Source organism: Bombina bombina, chromosome 2 (assembly GCF_027579735.1).
Source record: "Bombina bombina isolate aBomBom1 chromosome 2, aBomBom1.pri, whole genome shotgun sequence".
NCBI classification, from domain to species: Eukaryota; Metazoa; Chordata; class Amphibia; order Anura; family Bombinatoridae; genus Bombina; species Bombina bombina.
The window spans coordinates 124,897,490-124,922,590 of NC_069500.1; the positions used below are offsets into that span (position 1 = coordinate 124,897,490).

The 25,101-nt window shown below is 40.5% G+C and overlaps 1 protein-coding gene across 2 annotated transcripts in view; it reads right to left on the minus strand.

The window, feature by feature from the left end:
• Positions 1-364: 364 nt before the first annotated feature.
• The window catches only part of HMGCS1 (3-hydroxy-3-methylglutaryl-CoA synthase 1), a 56,412-nt gene continuing 31,675 nt past the window's right edge, over positions 365-25,101 (minus strand). For both annotated transcript variants that reach the window (XM_053701257.1, XM_053701255.1), the window contains exons 9-10: positions 20,210-20,373; positions 365-1,631 (exon numbers count right to left, since the gene is read on the minus strand). In XM_053701257.1, the coding sequence (XP_053557232.1) occupies positions 1,551-1,631; positions 20,210-20,373 (245 nt within the window). In that variant the 3' untranslated portion in view covers positions 365-1,550. The remainder of the gene's footprint in view (positions 1,632-20,209; positions 20,374-25,101) is intronic.

A 25,101-nucleotide genomic window follows, 5' to 3' on the forward strand; every position in this document is an offset into this window, starting at 1 on the left:
AGTGCAGTTGTGCCAGCAGGGGGGGGGGGCACCCATGGGTGTCTTGGGAACTCTAAATCAGGGTATCAGGCCCTATGCTAAGGTTTGTTGAGCCCTGATGTAGGGACAGAAATAAATAGGCACATGTACTGATCTTGCAATCAATTTGTAGAATGTTTTAGGGTCAAAGCAATGGATCATGGAGGATACACTCCAACCTCTGGAGGGGGAGTGCAAAAGCCACAACTTTAAAATTACAGGTAAAGCTGGTAAAAAAAATTAAAGTCATTGCATTATTATGCAATCCAATCTTTTATGAGTTCATTTAAACGTAAATACAAAACTTCTGAAAAATAGAAAAACAAAACACACTAATACTTCCAAATTATATTGAAAACTTTATTTTAAACAAAGTTTTTCTATTTGTTAATATATACGTTCATTCCGTCACAGGAATTAGTGAAACCATTTCTTCAATATTTATAACAATACAATATCTCACAATTCATCATAAATTGTCTCAGCACATATTACATTCCTGTTCTGTACATTTGTTTTGAGAATCCAGAAAATGATGTATGTACAAAAACTGGAAAGAAATTTTGACAGATGAAAAAAAAATATTATACAAAACTGCAAAATTATTTAACAAAAATACAATAAATTGTACAGAGAAAATAAAACATTGGTGTACCAAGATATGACTGGGCAGCTGCTATGAAAAGCAACACTGGACTGTGGACTGATTCTTTGCAAACCAGAGTGAATCATACAGGTGTCAATCACACTTAATTGCATATTATTTTCCTGTTAATTTCAGAAATTACACTGCATGAATAACAAAATTAAAAAACAAAATTTACATAAGTTTTCTACATTTTTTACAAGCTAGTTGGGCTTATGCCCAAGGTTTAGCACCAGTTTGATCTTAAAAAGTAGTGTTAATTCATCAACTGTACAACGCAACTTACAATTCTAGGAAACCAATAAGACAGCGAGAAATAAATACCGCAAGGTACATAGTGTGTCTAACAGGGGTCTGGGAAACAAAACAATTTACAAATTATTTATTTAGAAAAAAAAATGATTAAAAAAATTTAACCACACAATATACACTCTGAATCTAAAGTGCTTTACAATTATTCAGACGTGTTTCTGCGTCACGTCTTTGACGTGGACTAGATATGCGCCCTGCATTACAGTTTGCTAATTAGAGAACTGTGTCACATAATAATCACCAAGAAATAATTATGAATTTGGAGGTACTTGCCAATAAATTTCCATCAGATGTATTATATTTAATAGTGATTATACTTCCCCCCAGATCACTATATCTCACTGTCCCATTCTAAGATTATTATTTTTTTATGTAATATTTTGCAGACATACAAAACCAGGAGCACAGAGCCTTTTATATTTACAGGTTATATAAATGCTCTCTAACCGCTATTGGTATCTTAGTGCTGCAAATGTAAAAAAGGTGCAAACCACTGTGTGCGCCGGTATGAATTTTTACAGTGAGCGACTGAAATAGTATCTGAAATTTCACGTTGTCCTCAGAGATAGAACGATCAGTGCTCTCCGTTGGTAACTGAAATGGCTTCTGCTGTGTCAGGAAGCCTGGGGACCTTCTTAGCAGGACTCGGGATGTGCTGTTAAACAAAACAATTAGTTATCATTCAGTAACAAGGACTTGTAAAGTTTTATTTCACAAAATGTTAAATAATTTTCTTTGTTTACATTTCACAATTTTTATTTTTTTAAAGGGACAGTAAACCTTAAAAATAATGTTATATAATTCTGCACATAGTGCAGAATTATATAACATTATTTAGGTGCTATAGCCATAAACGCATTTTTTACCTTTTAATTTGCTAAAAATATGGCGCTTTTACAGACCCGCTCTCTGCTGAGCGGGTCTGTTATTTTTAGTCAGCGCATCGGGCCAGCTGTATAGTCACAGCCCGGCCCGACTGCGCCATAGCACTAAGTGCAGCTCGCTCCTGTGACAGGAGCGAGCTGCACTTAGTCTTATGGCGCGGTCAGGCCGGGCTGTGACTATACAGCTGGCCCGATGCGCTGACTAAAAATAACAGACCCGCTCAGCAGAGAGCGGGTCTGTAAAAGCGCCATATTTTTAGCAAATTAAAAGGTAAAAAATGCGTTTATGGCTATAGCACCTAAATAATGTTATATAATTCTGCACTATGTGCAGAATTATATAACATTATTTTCTTCTGTTATGTGCGATCAGTCCACGGGTCATCATTACTTCTGGGATATAACTCCTCCCCAACAGGAAATGCAAGAGGATTCACCCAGCAGAGCTGATATAGCTCCTCCCCTCTACGTCAGTCCCAGTCATTCTCTTGCACCCAACGACTAGATAGGATGTGTGAGAGGACTATGGTGATTATACTTAGTTTTTATGACTTCAATCAAAAGTTTGTTATTTTACAATAGCACCGGAGCGTGTTATTACTTCTCTGGCAGAGTTTGAAGAAGAATCTACCAGAGTTTTTTACTATGATTTTAACCGGAGTAGTTAAGATCATATTGCTGTTCTCGGCCATCTGAGGGAGGTAAAGGCTTCAGATCAGGGGACAGCGGGCAGATGAATCTGCATTGAGGTATGTAGCAGTTTTTATTTTCTGAATGGAATTGATGAAAAAATCCTGCTATACCGTTATAATGACATGTATGTATACACTTCAGTATTCTGGGAATGGTTTTTCACCGGAACTACTCTGTTAAAGGTCACTAATCCTTTTAATAAATATTGTCATGTTAAACGTTTTTGCTGGAATGTAGAATCGTTTACATTAATGAGGTACTGAGTAAATAAATGTTTGGGCATTATTTTCCACTTGGCAGTTGTCTGCTTTAAAATGTGACAGTTTCGTTTCTCCTCACTGCTGTGTGTGAGGGGAGGGGCCGTTTTTGGCGCTCTTTTGCTACGCATCAAAAAATTCCAGTCAGCTACTATTATATTTCCTGCATGATCCGGTTCACTGACAGATCTCAGGGGTCTTCAAACTTCTTTGAAGGGAGGTACATTCTCTCAGCAGAGCTGTGAGAATTTTTATTGACTGTGAATAAAAACGTTACTCTATAATTTTTTATGTCAAATTTAGTTATTTACTAATGGGAACAAACCTTTGCTAAAAGTTGTGTTATTTAAACTTGATGCTATAACTGTTTTCAGTTCATTATCTCAACTGTCATTTAATCGTTTAAGTACCTCTTTGAGGCACAGTACGTTTTTGTTAAAAAAGATTATAACCAGGTTGCAAGTTATTGCTAGTGTGTTAAACATGTCTGACTCAGAGAATGATATCTGTGTCATTTGTTCCAATGCCAAGGTGGAGCCCAATAGAAATTTATGTACTAACTGTATTGATGCTACTTTAAATAAAAGTCAATCTGTACAATGTGAACAAATTTCACCAAACTGCGAGGGGAGAGTTATGCCGACTAACTCGCCTCACGCGGCAGTACCTGCATCTCCCGCCCGGGAGGTGCGTGATATTATGGCGCCTAATACATCTGGGCGGCCATTACAGATAACATTACATGATATGGCTACTGTTATGACTGAAGTTTTGTCTAAATTACCAGAACTAAGAGGCAAGCGTGATCACTCTGGGGTGAGAACAGAGTGCGCTGACAATACTAGGGCCATGTCTGATACTGCGTCACAACTTGCAGAGCATGAGGACGGAGAGCTTCATTCTGTGGGTGACGGTTCTGATCCAAACAGATTGGATTCAGATATTTCAAATTTTAAATTTAAATTGGAGAACCTCCGTGCATTACTAGGGGAGGTCTTAGCAGCTCTCAATGATTGTAACACTATTGCAATACCAGAGAAAATGTGTAGGTTGGATAAATACTTTGCGGTACCGGCGAGTACTGACGTTTTTCCTATACCTAAGAGATTAACTGAAATTGTTACTAAGGAGTGGGATAGACCCGGTGTGCCGTTCTCACCCCCTCCAATATTTAGAAAGATGTTTCCAATAGACGCCACTACTCGGGACCTATGGCAAACGGTCCCTAAGGTGGAGGGAGCAGTTTCTACTTTAGCTAAGCGTACCACTATCCCGGTGGAGGATAGCTGTGCTTTTTCAGATCCAATGGATAAAAAATTAGAAGGTTACCTTAAGAAAATATTTGTTCAACAAGGTTTTATATTGCAACCCCTTGCATGTATCGCGCCGATTACGGCTGCGGCAGCATTTTGGATTGAGTCTCTGGAAGAGAACCTTAGTTCATCTACGCTAGACGACATTATGGACAGGCTTAGAGTCCTTAAACTAGCCAATTCATTCATTTCGGAGGCCGTAGTACATTTAACCAAACTTACGGCTAAGAACTCTGGATTCGCCATACAGGCACGTAGAGCACTGTGGCTAAAATCCTGGTCAGCTGATGTTACTTCTAAGTCTAAATTACTTAATATACCTTTCAAGGGGCAGTCTTTATTTGGGCCCGGGTTGAAAGAAATTATCGCTGACATTACAGGAGGTAAGGGCCACGCCCTACCTCAAGACAAAGCCAAAACTAAGGCTAGACAGTCTAATTTTCGTCCCTTTCGGAATTTCAAACCTGGAGCAGCGTCAACCTCCACTGCACCAAAACAGGAAGGAGCTGTTGCTCGTTACAGGCAAGGCTGGAAACCTAACCAGTCCTGGAATAAGGGCAAACAGGCCAGGAAACCTGCTGCTGCCCCAAAGACAGCATGAACCGAGAGCCCCCGATCCGGGACCGGATCTAGTGGGGGGCAGACTTTCTCTCTTCGCTCAGGCCTGGGCAAGAGATGTTCAGGATCCCTGGGCGCTGGAGATCATATCTCAGGGATACCTTCTAGACTTCAAATTATCGCCCCCAAAAGGGAGATTTCATCTGTCAAGGTTGTCAACAAACCAGATAAAGAAAGAAGCGTTTCTACGCTGTGTACAAGATCTGTTATTAATGGGAGTGATCCATCCAGTTCCGTGGTCGGAACAAGGACAAGGGTTCTACTCAAACCTGTTTGTGGTTCCCAAAAAAGAGGGGACTTTCAGGCCAATCTTAGATTTAAAGATTCTAAACAAATTCCTAAGAGTTCCATCGTTCAAAATGGAAACTATTCGGACAATCTTACCTATGATCCAAAAGGGTCAGTACATGACCACAGTGGATTTAAAAGATGCTTACCTTCACATACCGATTCACAAAGATCATCAACGGTATCTACGGTTTGCCTTCCTAGACAGGCACTACCAGTTTGTAGCTCTTCCATTCGGATTGGCTACGGCCCCAAGAATCTTCACAAAGGTTCTGGGTGCCCTTCTGGCGGTACTAAGACCGCGAGGGATTTCGGTAGCTCCGTACCTAGACGACATTCTAATACAAGCTTCAAGCTTTCAAACTGCCAAGTCTCATACAGAGTTAGTTCTGGCATTTCTAAGGTCGCATGGATGGAAAGTGAACGAAAAGAAAAGTTCTCTTTTTCCTCTCACAAGAGTTCCATTCTTGGGGACTCTTATAGATTCTGTAGAAATGAAGATTTACCTGACAGAAGACAGGTTAACAAGGCTTCAGGATGCATGCCGTGTCCTTCATTCCATTCAACACCCGTCAGTAGCTCAATGCATGGAGGTGATCGGCTTAATGGTAGCGGCAATGGACATAGTACCTTTTGCACGCCTACACCTCAGACCGCTGCAATTGTGCATGCTAAGTCAGTGGAATGGGGATTACTCAGATTTGTCCCCTACCCTGAATCTGAATCAAGAGACCAGAAATTCTCTTCTATGGTGGCTTTATCGGCCACACCTGTCCAGGGGGATGCCATTCAGCAGGCCAGACTGGACAATCGTAACAACAGACGCCAGCCTGCTAGGTTGGGGCGCTGTCTGGAATTCTCTGAAGACTCAGGGATTATGGAATCAGGAGGAGTGTCTCCTTCCAATAAACATTCTGGAATTGAGGGCAGTTCTCAATGCCCTTCTAGCTTGGCCCCAATTAACAACTCAGGGGTTCATCAGGTTTCAGTCGGACAATATCACGACTGTAGCTTACATCAACCATCAGGGAGGGACAAGAAGCTCCCTAGCAATGATGGAAGTATCAAAGATAATTCGCTGGGCAGAGTCTCACTCTTGCCACCTGTCAGCAATCCACATCCCGGGAGTGGAGAACTGGGAGGCGGATTTCTTGAGTCGCCAGACTTTTCATCCGGGAGAGTGGGAACTTCATCCGGAGATTTTTGCCCAAATACTTCGACGTTGGGGCAAACCAGAGATAGATCTCATGGCGTCTCGCCAGAACGCCAAACTTCCTCACTACGGGTCCAGATCCAGGGATCCGGGAGCGGTTCTGATAGATGCTTTGACAGCACCTTGGAACTTCGGGATGGCTTATGTGTTTCCACCCTTCCCGCTGCTTCCTCGATTGATTGCGAAAATCAAACAAGAGAGAGCATCTGTGATTCTAATAGCGCCTGCATGGCCACGCAGGACTTGGTATGCAGATCTAGTGGACATGTCATCCTGTCCACCTTGGTCTCTACCTCTGAGACAGGACCTTCTGATACAGGGTCCATTCAAACATCAAAATCTAACTTCTCTGAAACTGACTGCTTGGAAATTGAACGCTTGATTTTATCAAAGCGTGGTTTTTCTGAGTCGGTTATTGATACCCTGATCCAGGCTAGGAAGCCTGTTACCAGAAAGATTTACCATAAAATATGGCGCAAATACCTATACTGGTGCGAATCCAAACGTTACTCCTGGAGTAAGGTTAGGATCCCTAGGATATTGTCTTTTCTACAAGAAGGTTTAGAAAAGGGTTTATCGGCTAGTTCATTAAAGGGACAGATTTCAGCTCTGTCCATCTTGTTACACAGGCGTCTGTCAGAAAATCCAGACGTCCAGGCTTTTTGTCAAGCTTTAGCTAGGATCAAGCCTGTGTTTAAAGCCGTTGCTCCGCCATGGAGTTTAAACTTAGTTCTTAACGTTTTACAAGGTGTTCCATTTGAACCCCTTCATTCCATTGATATAAAATTGTTATCTTGGAAAGTTCTGTTTTTAATGGCTATTTCCTCGGCTCGAAGAGTCTCTGAGTTATCAGCATTACATTGTGATTCTCCTTATCTGATTTTTCATTCAGATAAGGTAGTTCTGCGTACTAAACCTGGGTTCTTACCTAAGGTAGTTACTAACAGGAATATCAATCAAGAGATTGTTGTTCCATCCTTGTGTCCAAATCCTTCTTCAAAGAAGGAACGTCTTCTACACAATCTGGATGTAGTTCGTGCCCTCAAGTTCTACTTGCAGGCAACTAAAAATTTTCGCCAAACTTCTTCCCTGTTTGTCGTTTATTCTGGACAGAGGAGAGGTCAAAAAGCTTCTGCTACCTCTCTCTCTTTTTGGCTTCGTAGCATAATACGTTTAGCCTATGAGACTGCTGGACAGCAGCCTCCTGAAAGAATTACAGCTCACTCCACTAGAGCTGTGGCTTCCACTTGGGCCTTTAAGAATGAGGCCTCTGTTGAACAGATTTGCAAGGCTGCAACTTGGTCTTCGCTTCATACTTTTTCCAAATTTTACAAATTTGACACTTTTGCTTCTTCGGAGGCTATTTTTGGGAGAAAGGTTCTTCAGGCAGTGGTTCCTTCTGTATAATGAGCCTGCCTTTCCCTCCCGTCATCCGTGTACTTTTGCTTTGGTATTGGTATCCCAGAAGTAATGATGACCCGTGGACTGATCGCACATAACAGAAGAAAACATAATTTATGCTTACCTGATAAATTCCTTTCTTCTGTTGTGCGATCAGTCCACGGCCCGCCCTGTTTTTTAAGGCAGGTAAATATCTTTTAAATTATACTCCAGTCACCACTTCACCCTTGGTTACTCCTTTCTCGTTGATTCTTGGTCGAATGACTGGGACTGACGTAGAGGGGAGGAGCTATATCAGCTCTGCTGGGTGAATCCTCTTGCATTTCCTGTTGGGGAGGAGTTATATCCCAGAAGTAATGATGACCCGTGGACTGATCGCACAACAGAAGAAAGGAATTTATCAGGTAAGCATAAATTATGTTTTTAAGGTTTACTGTCCCTTTAATGCATATTACTGCATGCCAGACATGCAGAGGTGTGTCACTCTCCACCAATAGATCTATGGGAGTAGTCCTTTTCAGCCAGTGAGCATTAGCATGAAGTACACAACACACACGTAATATTTTTCACTCAGAATTTGAGAGATACTTTGCGATATAAGAGCTGGAAAATTACCAATTTAAAATTTACAGTAAGGGGGCAATAAACATAAGAATAATTATGCAAAGTAAAAAAACCTTTGCAATGTACCTTCATTATTTATTTTGCCCCGGTTTAGTGTTATTTTAAAAGGGACAGTCAAGTCAAAATTTCATGATTCAGATAGGGCGTGCATTTTTTTAACAACTTTCCAATTTACTTTTATCAATTTGCTTTGTTTTCTTGGAATTCTTTTTTGAAAGCTAAACCTAGGTAGGCTCAAACTGATTTCTAATCCGTTGGAGGCCACCTCTTATCTCAGAACATTTTGACAGTTTACTCCTGAGGAATTATATATAACTCAGCACTGATTGGCTAAAATGCAAGTCTGTCAAAAGAACTGAGATAAGGGGGCAGTCTGCAGAGGCTTAGATTCAAGGTAATCGCAGAGGTAGAAAGTATATTAATATAACAGTGCTGGCTATGCAGAACTGGGGGCATGGTTAATAAAAGGGATTATCTGTCTTTTTAAACAAACATTTTAAAGTAGGCTGTCACTTTAACTGTGAAAATTGGAAGAGCAGACTCAGACTTCACAACGTGAAAAACCACACTTCAAAAATGAAATCCTGCAGTCAATACAAATCAGATTGCTCTGCTTTCAGTGTACAGTACCTTACAATCCCATTTTACTATGATGGTCATAAGCCTTGACACTTTTTTAGCTTCAAGAAAAAGCAGCAAAATATTTAGAGAATACACCAGAGCTGGTAGAAAAATGTCAGCTAATCCGGTAGAATTGCCTGTTTAGCCCATATACAGAGAAACTCATTTTACAATAAAAAAAAAATTTATGTTTACCTGATAAATTACTTTCTCCAACGGTGTGTCCGGTCCACGGCGTCATCCTTACTTGTGGGATATTCTCTTCCCCAACAGGAAATGGCAAAGAGCCCAGCAAAGCTGGTCACATGATCCCTCCTAGGCTCCGCCTACCCCAGTCATTCGACCGACGTTAAGGAGGAATATTTGCATAGGAGAAACCATATGGTACCGTGGTGACTGTAGTTAAAGAAAATAATTCATCAGACCTGATTAAAAAAACCAGGGCGGGCCGTGGACCGGACACACCGTTGGAGAAAGTAATTTATCAGGTAAACATAAATTCTGTTTTCTCCAACATAGGTGTGTCCGGTCCACGGCGTCATCCTTACTTGTGGGAACCAATACCAAAGCTTTAGGACACGGATGAAGGGAGGGAGCAAATCAGGTCACCTAAATGGAAGGCACCACGGTTTGCAAAACCTTTCTCCCAAAAATAGCCTCAGAAGAAGCAAAAGTATCAAACTTGTAAAATTTGGTAAAAGTGTGCAGTGAAGACAAAGTCGCTGCCCTACATATCTGATCAACAGAAGCCTCGTTCTTGAAGGCCCATGTGGAAGCCACAGCCCTAGTGGAATGAGCTGTGATTCTTTCGGGAGGCTGCCGTCCGGCAGTCTCGTAAGCCAATCTGATGATGCTTTTAATCCAAAAAGAGAGAGAGGTAGAAGTTGCTTTTTGACCTCTCCTTTTACCGGAATAAACAACAAACAAGGAAGATGTTTGTCTAAAATCCTTTGTAGCATCTAAATAGAATTTTAGAGCGCGAACAACATCCAAATTGTGCAACAAACGTTCCTTCTTTGAAACTGGTTTCGGACACAGAGAAGGAACGATAATCTCCTGGTTAATGTTTTTGTTAGAAACAACTTTTGGAAGAAAACCAGGTTTAGTACGTAAAACCACCTTATCTGCATGGAACACCAGATAAGGAGGAGAACACTGCAGAGCAGATAATTCTGAAACTCTTCTAGCAGAAGAGATTGCAACTAAAAACAAAACTTTCCAAGATAATAACTTAATATCAACGGAATGTAAGGGTTCAAACGGAACCCCCTGAAGAACTGAAAGAACTAAATTGAGACTCCAAGGAGGAGTCAAAGGTTTGTAAACAGGCTTAATTCTAACCAGAGCCTGAACAAAGGCTTGAACATCTGGCGCAGCTGCCAGCTTTTTGTGAAGCAACACAGACAAGGCAGAAATCTGTCCCTTCAGGGAACTTGCAGATAATCCTTTTTCCAATCCTTCTTGAAGGAAGGATAGAATCTTAGGAATCTTAACCTTGTCCCAAGGGAATCCTTTAGATTCACACCAACAGATATATTTTTTCCAAATTTTGTGGTAAATCTTTCTAGTTACAGGCTTTCTGGCCTGAACAAGAGTATCGATAACAGAATCTGAGAACCCTCGCTTCGATAAGATCAAGCGTTCAATATCCAAGCAGTCAGCTGGAGTGAAACCAGGTTCGGATGTTCGAACGGACCCTGAACAAGAAGGTCTCGTCTCAAAGGTAGCTTCCAAGGTGGAGCCGATGACATATTCACCAGATCTGCATACCAAGTCCTGCGTGGCCACGCAGGAGCTATCAAGATCACCGACGCCCTCTCCTGATAGATCCTGGCTACCAGCCTGGGGATGAGAGGAAACGGCGGGAACACATAAGCTAGTTTGAAGGTCCAAGGTGCTACTAGTGCATCCACTAGAGCCGCCTTGGGATCCCTGGATCTGGACCCGTAGCAAGGAACTTTGAAGTTCTGACGAGAGGCCATCAGATCCATGTCTGGAATGCCCCACAGCTGAGTGACTTGGGCAAAGATTTCCGGATGGAGTTCCCACTCCCCCGGATGCAATGTCTGACGACTCAGAAAATCCGCTTCCCAATTTTCCACTCCTGGGATGTGGATAGCGGACAGGTGGCAGGAGTGAGACTCCGCCCATAGAATGATTTTGGTCACTTCTTCCATCGCTAGGGAACTCCTTGTTCCCCCCTGATGGTTGATGTACGCAACAGTTGTCATGTTGTCTGATTGAAACCGTATGAACTTGGCCCTCGCTAGCTGAGGCCAAGCCTTGAGAGCATTGAATATCGCTCTCAGTTCCAGAATATTTATCGGTAGAAGAGATTCTTCCCGAGACCAAAGACCCTGAGCTTTCAGGGATCCCCAGACCGCGCCCCAGCCCATCAGACTGGCGTCGGTCGTGACAATGACCCACTCTGGTCTGCGGAATGTCATCCCTCGTGACAGGTTGTCCAGGGACAGCCACCAACGGAGTGAGTCTCTGGTCCTCTGATTTACTTGTATCTTCGGAGACAAGTCTGTATAATCCCCATTCCACTGACTGAGCATGCACAGTTGCAATGGTCTTAGATGAATGCGCGCAAAAGGAACTATGTCCATTGCCGCTACCATCAACCCGATCACTTCCATGCACTGAGCTATGGAAGGAAGAGGAACGGAATGAAGTATCCGACAAGAGTCTAGAAGTTTTGTTTTTCTGGCCTCTGTCAGAAATATCCTCATTTCTAAGGAGTCTATTATTGTTCCCAAGAAGGGAACCCTTGTTGACGGAGATAGAGAACTCTTTTCCACGTTCACTTTCCATCCGTGAGATCTGAGAAAGGCCAGGACTATGTCCGTGTGAGCCTTTGCTTAAGGAAGGGACGACGCTTGAATCAGAATGTCGTCCAAGTAAGGTACTACAGCAATGCCCCTTGGTCTTAGCACAGCTAGAAGGGACCCTAGTACCTTTGTGAAAATCCTTGGAGCAGTGGCTAATCCGAAAGGAAGCGCCACGAACTGGAAATGCTTGTCCAGGAATGCGAACCTTAGGAACCGATGATGTTCCTTGTGGATAGGAATATGTAGATACGCATCCTTTAAATCCACCGTGGTCATGAATTGACCTTCCTGGATGGAAGGAAGAATAGTTCGAATGGTTTCCATCTTGAACGATGGAACCTTGAGAAACTTGTTTAAGATCTTGAGATCTAAGATTGGTCTGAACGTTCCCTCTTTTTTGGGAACTATGAACAGATTGGAGTAGAACCCCATCCCTTGTTCTCTTAATGGAACAGGATGAATCACTCCCATTTTTAACAGGTCTTCTACACAATGTAAGAATGCCTGTCTTTTTATGTGGTCTGAAGACAACTGAGACCTGTGGAACCTCCCCCTTGGGGGAAGCCCCTTGAATTCCAGAAGATAACCTTGGGAGACTATTTCTAGCGCCCAAGGATCCAGAACATCTCTTGCCCAAGCCTGAGCGAAGAGAGAGAATCTGCCCCCCACCAGATCCGGTCCCGGATCGGGGGCCAACTTTTCATGCTGTCTTGGTAGCAGTGGCAGGTTTCTTGGCCTGCTTTCCCTTGTTCCAGCCTTGCATTGGTCTCCAAGCTGGCTTGGCTTGAGAAGTATTACCCTCTTGCTTAGAGGACGTAGCACTTTGGGCTGGTCCGTTTCTACGAAAGGGACGAAAATTAGGTTTATTTTTTGCCTTGAAAGGCCGATCCTGAGGAAGGGCGTGGCCCTTACCCCCAGTGATATCAGAGATAATCTCTTTCAATTTAGCAAAGAAATAGAAAGTATACACTTATAGCACTCCTAGGTCTGTAAATGAATTAAATCTAACTGGATGATACAAATTATTCCCTAAGGAATAAGTGGAAGGGGAGAAAACAGATTACAATTAAAATATAACTTTTATTGGGTTTACGTTAAAAGTAGGAATATACTTAAAATCACTCTTAAGCACCGATTTTCCTGATGTCAGCAAATTAGTATAAGTCAAGGTTATTGCTCCTAGTACTTAGGTGTTGATAGTGGGCTGGAATAGGTGCTGCTATATACTTGTATCAGGAGACCTGATATACCAATTTATTGAAGTCCAAAGTTACTAATTCTTATGTGAGAATTAAGTATATGATATATTCTTTATATCTCAATAGTGATATATCTTAGCGTAGCCTGATTTAGATTAAATACTGGATATATAATTTTTAATATTTCTGCTTGTTGCCAAGGTGGAATTATATATACCCAATTGATTATTTGGATTCTGAATAGAATCTCTTGACTCCGCTTTAGAGTATTAGCAGTTGCCTACCTCCGGATTGAAGAGTAGGTTGTTCCCTCCATTATAACAAAAGCTAACCTTCATATATGTTTTTAAATTGTATCTGAATAATTGAGCTACAATTTTATCTTTATTGAGACAATGTATATTGTTGTTGTACTTAATAGACTTATGTGTATTGGTTTCTCTGCGATTGTGAATAACATTCGTTGCTGTTTGGTGTGCTTAAACAATAATTTCAAAGATTATATTCTTTAATCTTTGCACTTAAACTGTATGTGCTTCCGACTTGTGAATCATACACAGTTTGTATTTTATGAATGAACTTCGGTAAGATTTATCTGCTCACAGTTTCTTTAATATTAGTTTAAATAGCTCTCTGTGATGCGGTAGTAGATAACCTTATATGTCGCAACTTTGGAGCTTATCTGATTCTATCATCACAGAATGATTAGATACCCATCTGGATAACTCATAATATACTAGTGATTAAATAATGTAGTTTCTTAGTATAATGGAACGTATCTGTTCTCAGTGACAACAAAGTTTAAACAGATAGATGTACAAGCATTCCGCTTATTTTGTGAGTCTCCAAAATTATAACCTAATGTTCATATCAATTTCACACTTGCAGTAAATTATACTTAATCTGTGTACATTTCACTTTGCATACAGACAGGATTGCCCCGGAAATAGGTTTGTGCACTGTTTTGTTGTATAAGCTGTATTAACGGCAAAAATTATGCATACGTGATCAAGCTGCACATACTCATCTAGTCCAAAGCTAATATGATAGTACTCTAAATATATTTTGTGCACCTTAGTTATGTAAAACACAGTTATCTTACAACAAGCGGTATCATGGATGTGGATGTATACCAAATACAGCTCGAAATGAGTTAAATTATTAGGCAGTAACGCCAAACCAAGTTCTATTATTAAGTCTTTATATATTTTGCAAATTTAAGTTAGCTCATATAGGAGAGATAGTACTTGCAATAATATTCAGTACCAGCACCATATATTCAACACCTGATTAGATCTGAGCGTTCATTTTCAAGTGAAACCGTGGCTGACTACAGTAATTTGCGGTAGCTTAAGGCTGTCTAAAAACACAGGAGCTCCTAGGACTCCTCACCATTGCCCTATCGTCCCTAACATGTTTCGCAACTAAACGTTGCTTTTTCAAAGGTGAACGTGCCGCAATATTCGCGGCTATTTAAGGCCGTTAGAAACACGCCCCCAATAGGCGTGTAATGTAATTCAGACCAATGATGTGAGATGAACTAATGATTGACGTGTGAAGACGCATCTGAATACTACTGTTAGAGCAGTTCACTTAATTCAAATTATGAGCTTATTCTTGAGTTCTTCCCAAGCCTGAAATTAAATACTGATGCGAATATGGTATAGAAAAAGCAATTAGTCTTTTTGAAAAGTTTTATTTTCCAAATATGTTGACAGAGGTGGCTGATATTGTAATAACCACAGTTACTCTGTGCAAAAGTTAGTATCATTATGATATACATATTTTTTTATCCTGAAGTGTTATTATTTTGTTACTATACCTAACTATACCTATGATTGTGATCTATGTGAAACCCAATATATAGTATATGGGGATGATTATATTGTGAACTAACGTGTTGCATCGTGATTCCAAACATAAGATGACAAATAATAAATAAAAGGATTCATCAAGCTTTGGACTAGATGAGTATGTGCAGCTTGATCACGTATGCATAATTTTTGCCGTTAATACAGCTTATACAACAAAACAGTGCACAAACCTATTTCCGGGGCAATCCTGTCTGTATGCAAAGTGAAATGTACACAGATTAAGTATAATTTACTGCAAGTGTGAAATTGATATGAACATTAGGTTATAATTTTGGAGACTCACAAAATAAGCGGAATGCTTGTACATCTATCTGTTTAAACTTTGTTGTCACTGAGAACAGATACGTTCCATTATACTAAGAAACTACATTATTTAATCACTAGTATATTATGAGTTATCCAGATGGGTATCTAATCATTCTGTGATGATAGAATCAGATAAGCTCCAAAGTTGCGACATATAAGGTTATCTACTACCGCATCACAGAGAGCTATTTAAACTAATATTAAAGAAACTGTGAGCAGATAAATCTTACCGAAGTTCATTCATAAAATACAAACTGTGTATGATTCACAAGTCGGAAGCACATACAGTTTAAGTGCAAAGATTAAAGAATATAATCTTTGAAATTATTGTTTAAGCACACCAAACAGCAACGAATGTTATTCACAATCGCAGAGAAACCAATACACATAAGTCTATTAAGTACAACAACAATATACATTGTCTCAATAAAGATAAAATTGTAGCTCAATTATTCAGATACAATTTAAAAACATATATGAAGGTTAGCTTTTGTTATAATGGAGGGAACAACCTACTCTTCAATCCGGAGGTAGGCAACTGCTAATACTCTAAAGCGGAGTCAAGAGATTCTATTCAGAATCCAAATAATCAATTGGGTATATATAATTCCACCTTGGCAACAAGCAGAAATATTAAAAATTATATATCCAGTATTTAATCTAAATCAGGCTACGCTAAGATATATCACTATTGAGATATAAAGAATATATCATATACTTAATTCTCACATAAGAATTAGTAACTTTGGACTTCAATAAATTGGTATATCAGGTCTCCTGATACAAGTATATAGCAGCACCTATTCCAGCCCACTATCAACACCTAAGTACTAGGAGCAATAACCTTGACTTATACTAATTTGCTGACATCAGGAAAATCGGTGCTTAAGAGTGATTTTAAGTATATTCCTACTTTTAACGTAAACCCAATAAAAGTTATATTTTAATTGTAATCTGTTTTCTCCCCTTCCACTTATTCCTTAGGGAATAATTTGTATCATCCAGTTAGATTTAATTCATTTACAGACCTAGGAGTGCTATAAGTGTATACTTTCTCTTTCTTTGCTAAATACGGTTTTATACACAGCACCCACATCCTGACAAATTATTAAATAAATGTAGGAATAAGGTCATATACGCTAGTAGTGCCATTGGTTTCCTTTCAAATCTCGATAATCTCTTTCAAGTCAGGGCCAAACAGCGTTTTCCCCTTGAAAGGAATGTTAAGTAGCTTGTTCTTGGAAGACGCATCAGCCGACCAAGATTTCAACCAAAGCGCTCTGCGCGCCACAATAGCAAACCCAGAATTCTTAGCCGCTAACTTAGCCAATTGCAAAGTGGCGTCTAGGGTAAAAGAATTAGCCAATTTGAGAGCATTGATTCTGTCCATAATCTCCTCATAAGGAGGAGAATCACTATCGACCGCCTTTATCAGCTCATCGAACCAGAAACATGCGGCTGTAGCGACAGGGACAACGCATGAAATTGGTTGTAGAAGGTAACCCTGCTGAACAAACATCTTTTTAAGCAAACCTTCTAATTTTTTATCCATAGGATCTTTGAAAGCACAACTATCCTCTATGGGTATAGTGGTGCGTTTGTTTAAAGTGGAAACCGCTCCCTCGACCTTGGGGACTGTCTGCCATAAGTCCTTTCTGGGGTCGACCATAGGAAACAATTTTTTAAATATGGGGGGAGGGACGAAAGGAATACCGGGCCTTTCCCATTCTTTATTAACAATGTCCGCCACCCGCTTGGGTATAGGAAAAGCTTCTGGGAGCCCCGGCACCTCTAGGAACTTGTCCATTTTACATAGTTTCTCTGGGATGACCAACTTGTCACAATCATCCAGAGTGGATAATACCTCCTTAAGCAGAATGCGGAGATGTTCCAACTTAAATTTAAATGTAATCACATCAGGTTCAGCTTGTTGAGAAATGTTCCCTGAATCAGTAATTTCTCCCTCAGACAAAACCTCCCTGGCCCCATCAGACTGGGTTAGGGGCCCTTCAGAAACATTATTATCAGCGTCGTCATGCTCTTCAGTATCTAAAACAGAGCAGTCGCGCTTACGCTGATAAGTGTTCATTTTGGCTAAAATGTTTTTGACAGAATTATCCATTACAGCCGTTAATTGTTGCATAGTAAGGAGTATTGGCGCGCTAGATGTACTAGGGGCCTCCTGAGTGGGCAAGACTCGTGTAGACGAAGGAGGGAATGATGCAGTACCATGCTTACTCCCCTCACTTGAGGAATCATCTTGGGCATCATTGTCATTGTCACATAAATCACATTTATTTAAATGAATAGGAATTCTGGCTTCCCCACATTCAGAACACAGTCTATCTGGTAGTTCAGACATGTTAAACAGGCATAAACTTGATAACAAAGTACAAAAAAACGTTTTAAAATAAAACCGTTACTGTCACTTTAAATTTTAAACTGAACACACTTTATTACTGCAATTGCGAAAAAACATGAAGGAATTGTTCAAAATTCACCAAATTTTCACCACAGTGTCTTAAAGCCTTAAAAGTATTGCACACCAAATTTGGAAGCTTTAACCCTTAAAATAATACGATACCAAATGACGCCTTCAGAAAGTCTTTCTAAGTATCAGAGCTCCTCTCACATGCGACTGCATGCCATGCCTCTCAAAAACAAGTGCGCAACACCGGCGCGAAAATGAGGCTCTGCCTATGCTTTGGGAAAGTCCCTAAAGAATAAGGTGTCTAAAACAGTGCCTGCCGATATTATTATATCAAAATACCCAAATAAAATGATTCCTCAAGGCTAAATATGTGTTAATAATGAATCGATTTAGCCCAAAAAAAGTCTACAGTCTTAATAAGCCCTTGTGAAGCCCTTATTTACGATCGTAATAAACATGGCTTACCGGATCCCATAGGGAAAATGACAGCTTCCAGCATTACATCGTCTTGTTAGAATGTGTCATACCTCAAGCAGCAAGAGACTGCTCACTGTTCCCCCAACTGAAGTTAATTGCTCTCAACAGTCCTGTGTGGAACAGCCATGGATTTTAGTGACGGTTGCTAAAATCATTTTCCTCATACAAACAGAAATCTTCATCTCTTTTCTGTTTCTGAGTAAATAGTACATACCAGCACTATTTCAAAATAACAAACTCTTGATTGAATAATAAAAAAAAAAAGCCATCTCCGTGGAGATGTTGCCTGTACAACGGCAAAGAGAATGACTGGGGTAGGCGGAGCCTAGGAGGGATCATGTGACCAGCTTTGCTGGGCTCTTTGCCATTTCCTGTTGGGGAAGAGAATATCCCACAAGTAAGGATGACGCCGTGGACCGGACACACCTATGTTGGAGAAATAATACACTTTAAATGTCCTATTATGAATACAAATTTCACAACATTTTTAATGAAATTAAATAATACAATTTTTACTGTGCATTTGTATTTCATTTATTCATTTTATAAAAAAATGTAATTATATTTTTTTGCAAAAGTATTTATCTGCCTTCACATACTTAAATTTAGGGAACACTCCTTTCCGAGGCACAAAAGCTGCCTTTAAAGAATTACTACAGGGGCTTCATAGAACTGGTGAGTTTTTCTTATAGAATTTCACAAGCCCAGAGAGCTTTGTAGAATCAGTAATAGCTGTCCCTTATAGCCTCAGCAGGGGAGATTAGGCATTAAGGCCTATGGAAACCTTGTGACTATTACATTATTATTATTATTATTATTTTACATTTATTTTCTTCAGTATTTAAACAAATATAATTATTCTCAGGCTAATCTTTGCTTTGAATGTAGTATTATATCTAGCATGTATTTCGTTTTTAATGTCCCTTTAAGGTTATAAATATATGTATTAAAAGAAAAAGCATTTTTCTCTCATCCCTGATCATAGTGCTCTTTTAAAAATCTGTATTAAAAAGGAAACGCTTTATTGTTTAAAAAGATAGAATTCCTTGATTACCCATTCCCCAGTTTTGCATAACCAACACTGTTATATTAATATACTTTTTACCTCTGCAATTACCTTGTATCTAAGCCTCTGACTACAGCCCCCTTATTTCCCTTTTAACAGACTTGCATTGAGCCAATCAGTACCAACTCATAAATAACTCCACAGAGTGAGCACAATGTAATCTATATGGCACACATGAACTATCGCTGTCTAGCTGTGAAAAACTGTCAAAATGCACTGAGATAAGAGGACACATATGAATTTTGATCTAACAGTCCCTTAATTTGTAAAAAAAGGTAAAACTATAACTAGCTCATAATAATTAGACATTTATTATATTATATTCTCCCCTATTACTATTCTGCCAATTAATAAATCACATTAATTGTAAAAAGTGTTCCAGTTCATATGGAAAAACTTACTGTGCAAGACAGTGTGTACATATTGCCATTTTCCCGGGACACAAACAAAGATGCCTTTGTCTTCTCATTGAATAGCTCAGAGCAAATCTTTGCTTAGATTATAGCATTATATCTAGCATGTATTTCGTTTTGAATGTCCCTTTAAGGTTATAAATACATAAAAAAGGCATTTTTCTCTCATCCCCGATTATAGTGCTCTTTTTAAAATCTTTATTAAAAAGGGAAAGTCCACTTGAAATGTTTTATTGTTTAAAAAGAAAGATAGATAATCCATTGATTATCTATTCCCCAGTTTTGCATAACCAACACTGTTGCATTAATATACTTTTTACCTCTATGATTACTTTGTATCTAAGCCTCTGCAGACTTCCCCCTTACCTCAATGCTATTTAAAAATTAGCATTTCAGTCAATTACTGCTGTTTCATGCATAACTCGACAGAAGTGAGGATGTTGTTATCTATATGGCACACATGAAATAGCACCATCTCACTGTAAAAAGCTAATAAAGTGCCCTGAGATAAAAGGCAGCCTGCATGAGCTTAGAAATCAGCCTACCTAGGTTTAGCCTTCAACAAAGAATACCAAGGGAACAAAGCAAATTTGATGATAAAAGTAAATTGGAAAGTTGGTTAAAATTGCATGCCCTATCTGAATCATGAAAGTTCCATTTTGACTTTGTTCCTTTAAATTGGCTATAGTGTAGGTTATTATGTTGCAGGGTGCTTGCATACCTCATTAGCTGTGCTTAAGCGGACAGACTCCAGTGCTGCTTCCCGAGGCAAATCGTCCATCAGGGAGCTGCGGGCATAGTATCTTCTGTGCTTCTCATCTACACGGACCAAGTACCATGTGCCAGCAAAAAGGTCATCTACTGTTCCTTGGGGAATATAGCTAGCTGCAAAAAGGCAAGAGATCACAAGATATTAAGCCCATCTACTACAAGAAAATATCTGAATACTAGAGAACATCTCACAGCACAGGAATGGATAAAATAGTACTGTGCATATGAGGCACAGCAGACCGTGCCTCATACATTTAGCAAGATTCCTGTTACACACAAACTGCAGAGATGGTTATGGTTACTATATTTGAAGAAATCAGGATAAAAAAACACAAAATAACTTTTTAAAAAGGAAAAAAAAATCAGTATTCCAATTCTAAAGAAAAGCGTATAAATAACCAATTTGTTTGTTTATTATGCTAATTTTAAATGTGATGCAAAACTGATTAACCGGAAATAGAGTATATTCTAATTTCAGGAATCCCTCCAATTTAATAGGAATGAAAACACTCCCAAATTAAAGCATTTTAAAAACCTATTAAATGTTATGATCCTAAAGTCCTAAGTAAACTTTGCCAGCAGTTTACAGAAAGGAGCACCTATAACCAGTGCCCATGCAGCCTCTGAACATAGTAAAAAAGAAATGAGAATGAATTGGTGCAAGATTGCCCAACATTAACCTCTATTGCAGCAAGATTAATCCACAGTACATTTTGTTTGCATGAAATTGGTTATGCCAATGAAATCCATTCTCAGTGTATCAGCAAATAATGTTGCCTGAGCCTGTGCCAGCCCAACGCTTATCCCTACCTTTGTTTTATTACCATCTAAGAGCGAGTGAATTTTGGATGTGCTCTCTTAACTGAAAGAGTCTATTAAAAGGGACATGAAACACAACATTTTACTTTCATGATTTAGACAGAGCAAACAATTTTAAACAACTTTCCATTTTACATCTATTATCTAATTTGCTTTTCTCTTTTTGTATCCTTAGGTGAAAAACATAATTTATGCTTACCTGATAAATTCCTTTCTTCTGTTGTGTGATCAGTCCACGGGTCATCATTACTTCTGGGATATTATCTGCTCCCCTACAGGAAGTGCAAGAGGATTCACCCAGCAGAGTTGCTATATAGCTCCTCCCCTCTACGTCACCTCCAGTCATTCGACCAAAGACCAACGAGAAAGGAGAAACCAAGGGTGTAGTGGTGACTGAATTATAATTTAAAAAATATGTACCTGCCTTAAAAAACAGGGCGGGCCGTGGACTGATCACACAACAGAAGAAAGGAATTTATCAGGTAAGCATAAATTATGTTTTCTTCTGTTATGTGTGATCAGTCCACGGGTCATCATTACTTCTGGGATACCAATACCAAAGCAAAAGTACACGGATGACGGGAGGGATAGGCAGGCTCATTATACAGAAGGAACCACTGCCTGAAGAACCTTTCTCCCAAAAATAGCCTCCGAAGAAGCAAAAGTGTCAAATTTGTAAAATTTGGAAAAAGTATGAAGCGAAGACCAAGTTGCAGCCTTGCAAATCTGTTCAACAGAGGCCTCATTCTTAAAGGCCCAAGTGGAAGCCACAGCTCTAGTGGAATGAGCTGTAATTCTTTCAGGAGGCTGCTGTCCAGCAGTCTCATAGGCTAAACGTATTATGCTACGAAGCCAAAAAGAGAGAGAGGTAGCAGAAGCTTTTTGACCTCTCCTCTGTCCAGAATAAACGACAAACAGGGAAGAAGTTTGGCGAAAATCTTTAGTTGCCTGCAAGTAGAACTTGAGGGCACGAACTACATCCAGATTGTGTAGAAGACGTTCCTTCTTTGAAGAAGGATTTGGACACAAGGATGGAACAACAATCTCTTGATTGATATTCCTGTTAGTGACTACCTTAGGTAAGAACCCAGGTTTAGTACGCAGAACTACCTTGTCTGAGTGAAAGATCAGATAAGGAGAATCACAATGTAGGGCTGATAACTCAGAGACTCTTCGAGCCGAGGAAATAGCCATTAAAAATAGAACTTTCCAAGATAACAATTTTATATCAATGGAATGAAGGGGTTCAAACGGAACACCCTGTAAAACGTTAAGAACTAAGTTTAAACTCCATGGCGGAGCAACAGTTTTAAACACAGGCTTGATCCTAGCTAAAGCCTGACAAAAGGCCTGGATGTCTGAATTTTCTGACAGACGCCTGTGTAACAAGATGGACAGAGCTGAGATCTGTCCCTTTAATGAGCTAGCCGATAAACCCTTTTCTAAACCTTCTTGTAGAAAAGACAATATCCTAGGAATCCTAACCTTACTCCAGGAGTAATCTTTGGATTCACACCAGTATAGGTATTTACACCATATTTTATGGTAAATCTTTCTGGTAACAGGCTTCCTAGCCTGTATCAGGGTATCAATAACCGACTCAGAAAAACCACGTTTTGATAAAATCAAGCGTTCAATTTCCAAGCAGTCAGCTTCAGAGAAGTTAGACTTTGATGTTTGAATGGACCCTGAATCAGAAGGTCCTGTCTTAGAGGTAGAGACCAAGGCGGACAGGATGACATGTCCACTAGATCTGCATACCAAGTCCTGCGCGGCCATGCAGGCGCTATTAGAATCACTGATGCTCTCTCCTGTTTGATTTTGGCAATCAATCGAGGAAGCAGTGGGAAGGGTGGAAACACATAAGCCATCCTGAAGTTCCAAGGTGCTGTCAAAGCATCTATCAGAACCGCTCCCGGATCCCTGGATCTGGATCCGTAGCGAGGAAGTTTGGCGTTCTGGCGAGACGCCATGAGATCTATCTCTGGTTTGCCCCAACGTTGAAGTATTTGGGCAAAGACCTCCGGATGAAGTTCCCACTCCCCCGGATGAAGAGTCTGGCGACTCAAGAAATCCGCCTCCCAGTTCTCCACTCCCGGGATGTGGATTGCTGACAGGTGGCAAGAGTGAGACTCTGCCCAGCGAATTATCTTTGATACTTCTATCATTGCTAGGGAGCTTCTTGTCCCTCCTTGATGGTTGATGTAAGCTACAGTCGTGATGTTGTCCGACTGAAACCTGATGAACCCCCGAGTCTTTAACTGGGGCCAAGCTAGAAGGGCATTGAGAACTGCTCTCAATTCCAGAATGTTTATTGGCAGGAGACTTTCCTCCTGACTCCATTGTCCCTGAGCCTTCAGAGAATTCCAGACAGCGCCCCAACCTAGAAGGCTGGCGTCTGTTGTTACAATTGTCCAGTCCGGCCTGCTGAACGGCATCCCCCTGGACAGATGTGGCCGAGAAAGCCACCATAGAAGAGAGTTTCTGGTCTCTTGATCCAGATTCAGAGTGGGGGACAAATCTGAGTAATCCCCATTCCACTGACTCAGCATGCACAATTGCAGCGGTCTGAGATGTAGGCGTGCAAAGGGAACTATGTCCATTGCTGCTACCATTAAGCCGATCACCTCCATGCATTGAGCTACTGACGGGAGTTGAATGGAATGAAGGACACGGCATGCATTTAGAAGCTTTGTTAATCTGTCTTCTGTCAGATAAATCTTCATTTCTACAGAATCTATAAGAGTCCCCAAGAATGGAACTCTTGTGAGAGGAAAGAGAGAACTCTTCTTTTCGTTCACTTTCCATCCATGCGACCTTAGAAATGCCAGAACTAACTCTGTATGAGACTTGGCAGTTTGAAAGCTTGAAGCTTGTATCAGAATGTCGTCTAGGTACGGAGCTACCGAAATTCCTCGCGGTCTTAGTACCGCCAGAAGGGCACCCAGAACCTTTGTAAAGATTCTTGGAGCCGTAGCCAATCCGAATGGAAGGGCTACAAACTGGTAATGCCTGTTTAAGAAGGCAAACCTTAGATACCGGTAATGATCTTTGTGAATCGGTATGTGAAGGTAAGCATCCTTTAAATCCACTGTGGTCATGTACTGACCCTCTTGGATCATGGGTAAGATTGTCCGAATAGTTTCCATTTTGAACGATGGAACTCTTAGGAATTTGTTTAGGATCTTTAAATCCAAGATTGGCCTGAAAGTTCCCTCTTTTTTGGGAACCACAAACAGGTTTGAGTAAAACCCTTGTCCTTGTTCCGACCGCGGAACCGGATGGATCACTCCCATTAATAATAGATCTTGTACACAGCGTAGAAACGCGTCCTTCTTTATTTGGTTTGTTGACAACCTTGACAGATGAAATCTCCCTCTTGGGGGAGAGAATTTGAAGTCTAGAAGGTATCCCTGAGATATGATCTCTAGCGCCCAGGGATCCTGGACATCTCTTGCCCAAGCCTGGGCGAAGAGAGAGAGTCTGCCCCCCACTAGATCCGGTCCCGGATCGGGGGCCCTCGGTTCATGCTGTCTTTGGGGCAGCAGCAGGTTTACTGGCCTGCTTGCCCTTGTTCCAGGATTGGTTAGGCTTCCAGCCTTGTCTGTAACGAGCAACAGCTCCTCCCTGTTTTGGTGCAGTGGAAGTTGGCGCTGCTCCTGCTTTGAAATTCCGAAAGGGACGAAAATTAGACTGTCTAGCCTTAGCTTTGGCTTTGTCTTGAGGTAGAGCGTGGCCCTTACCTCCTGTAATGTCAGCAATAATTTCTTTCAAACCGGGCCCAAATAAAGTTTGCCCCTTGAAAGGTATATTAAGTAATTTGGACTTAGAAGTTACATCAGCCGACCAGGATTTTAGCCACAGCGCCCTGCGTGCCTGAATGGCGAATCCTGAATTCTTAGCCGTAAGTTTGGTTAAATGTACTACGGCCTCCGAAATGAATGAATTAGCTAGTTTAAGGACTCTAAGCCTGTCCGTAATGTCGTCCAGCGTAGCTGAACTAAGGTTCTCTTCCAGAGACTC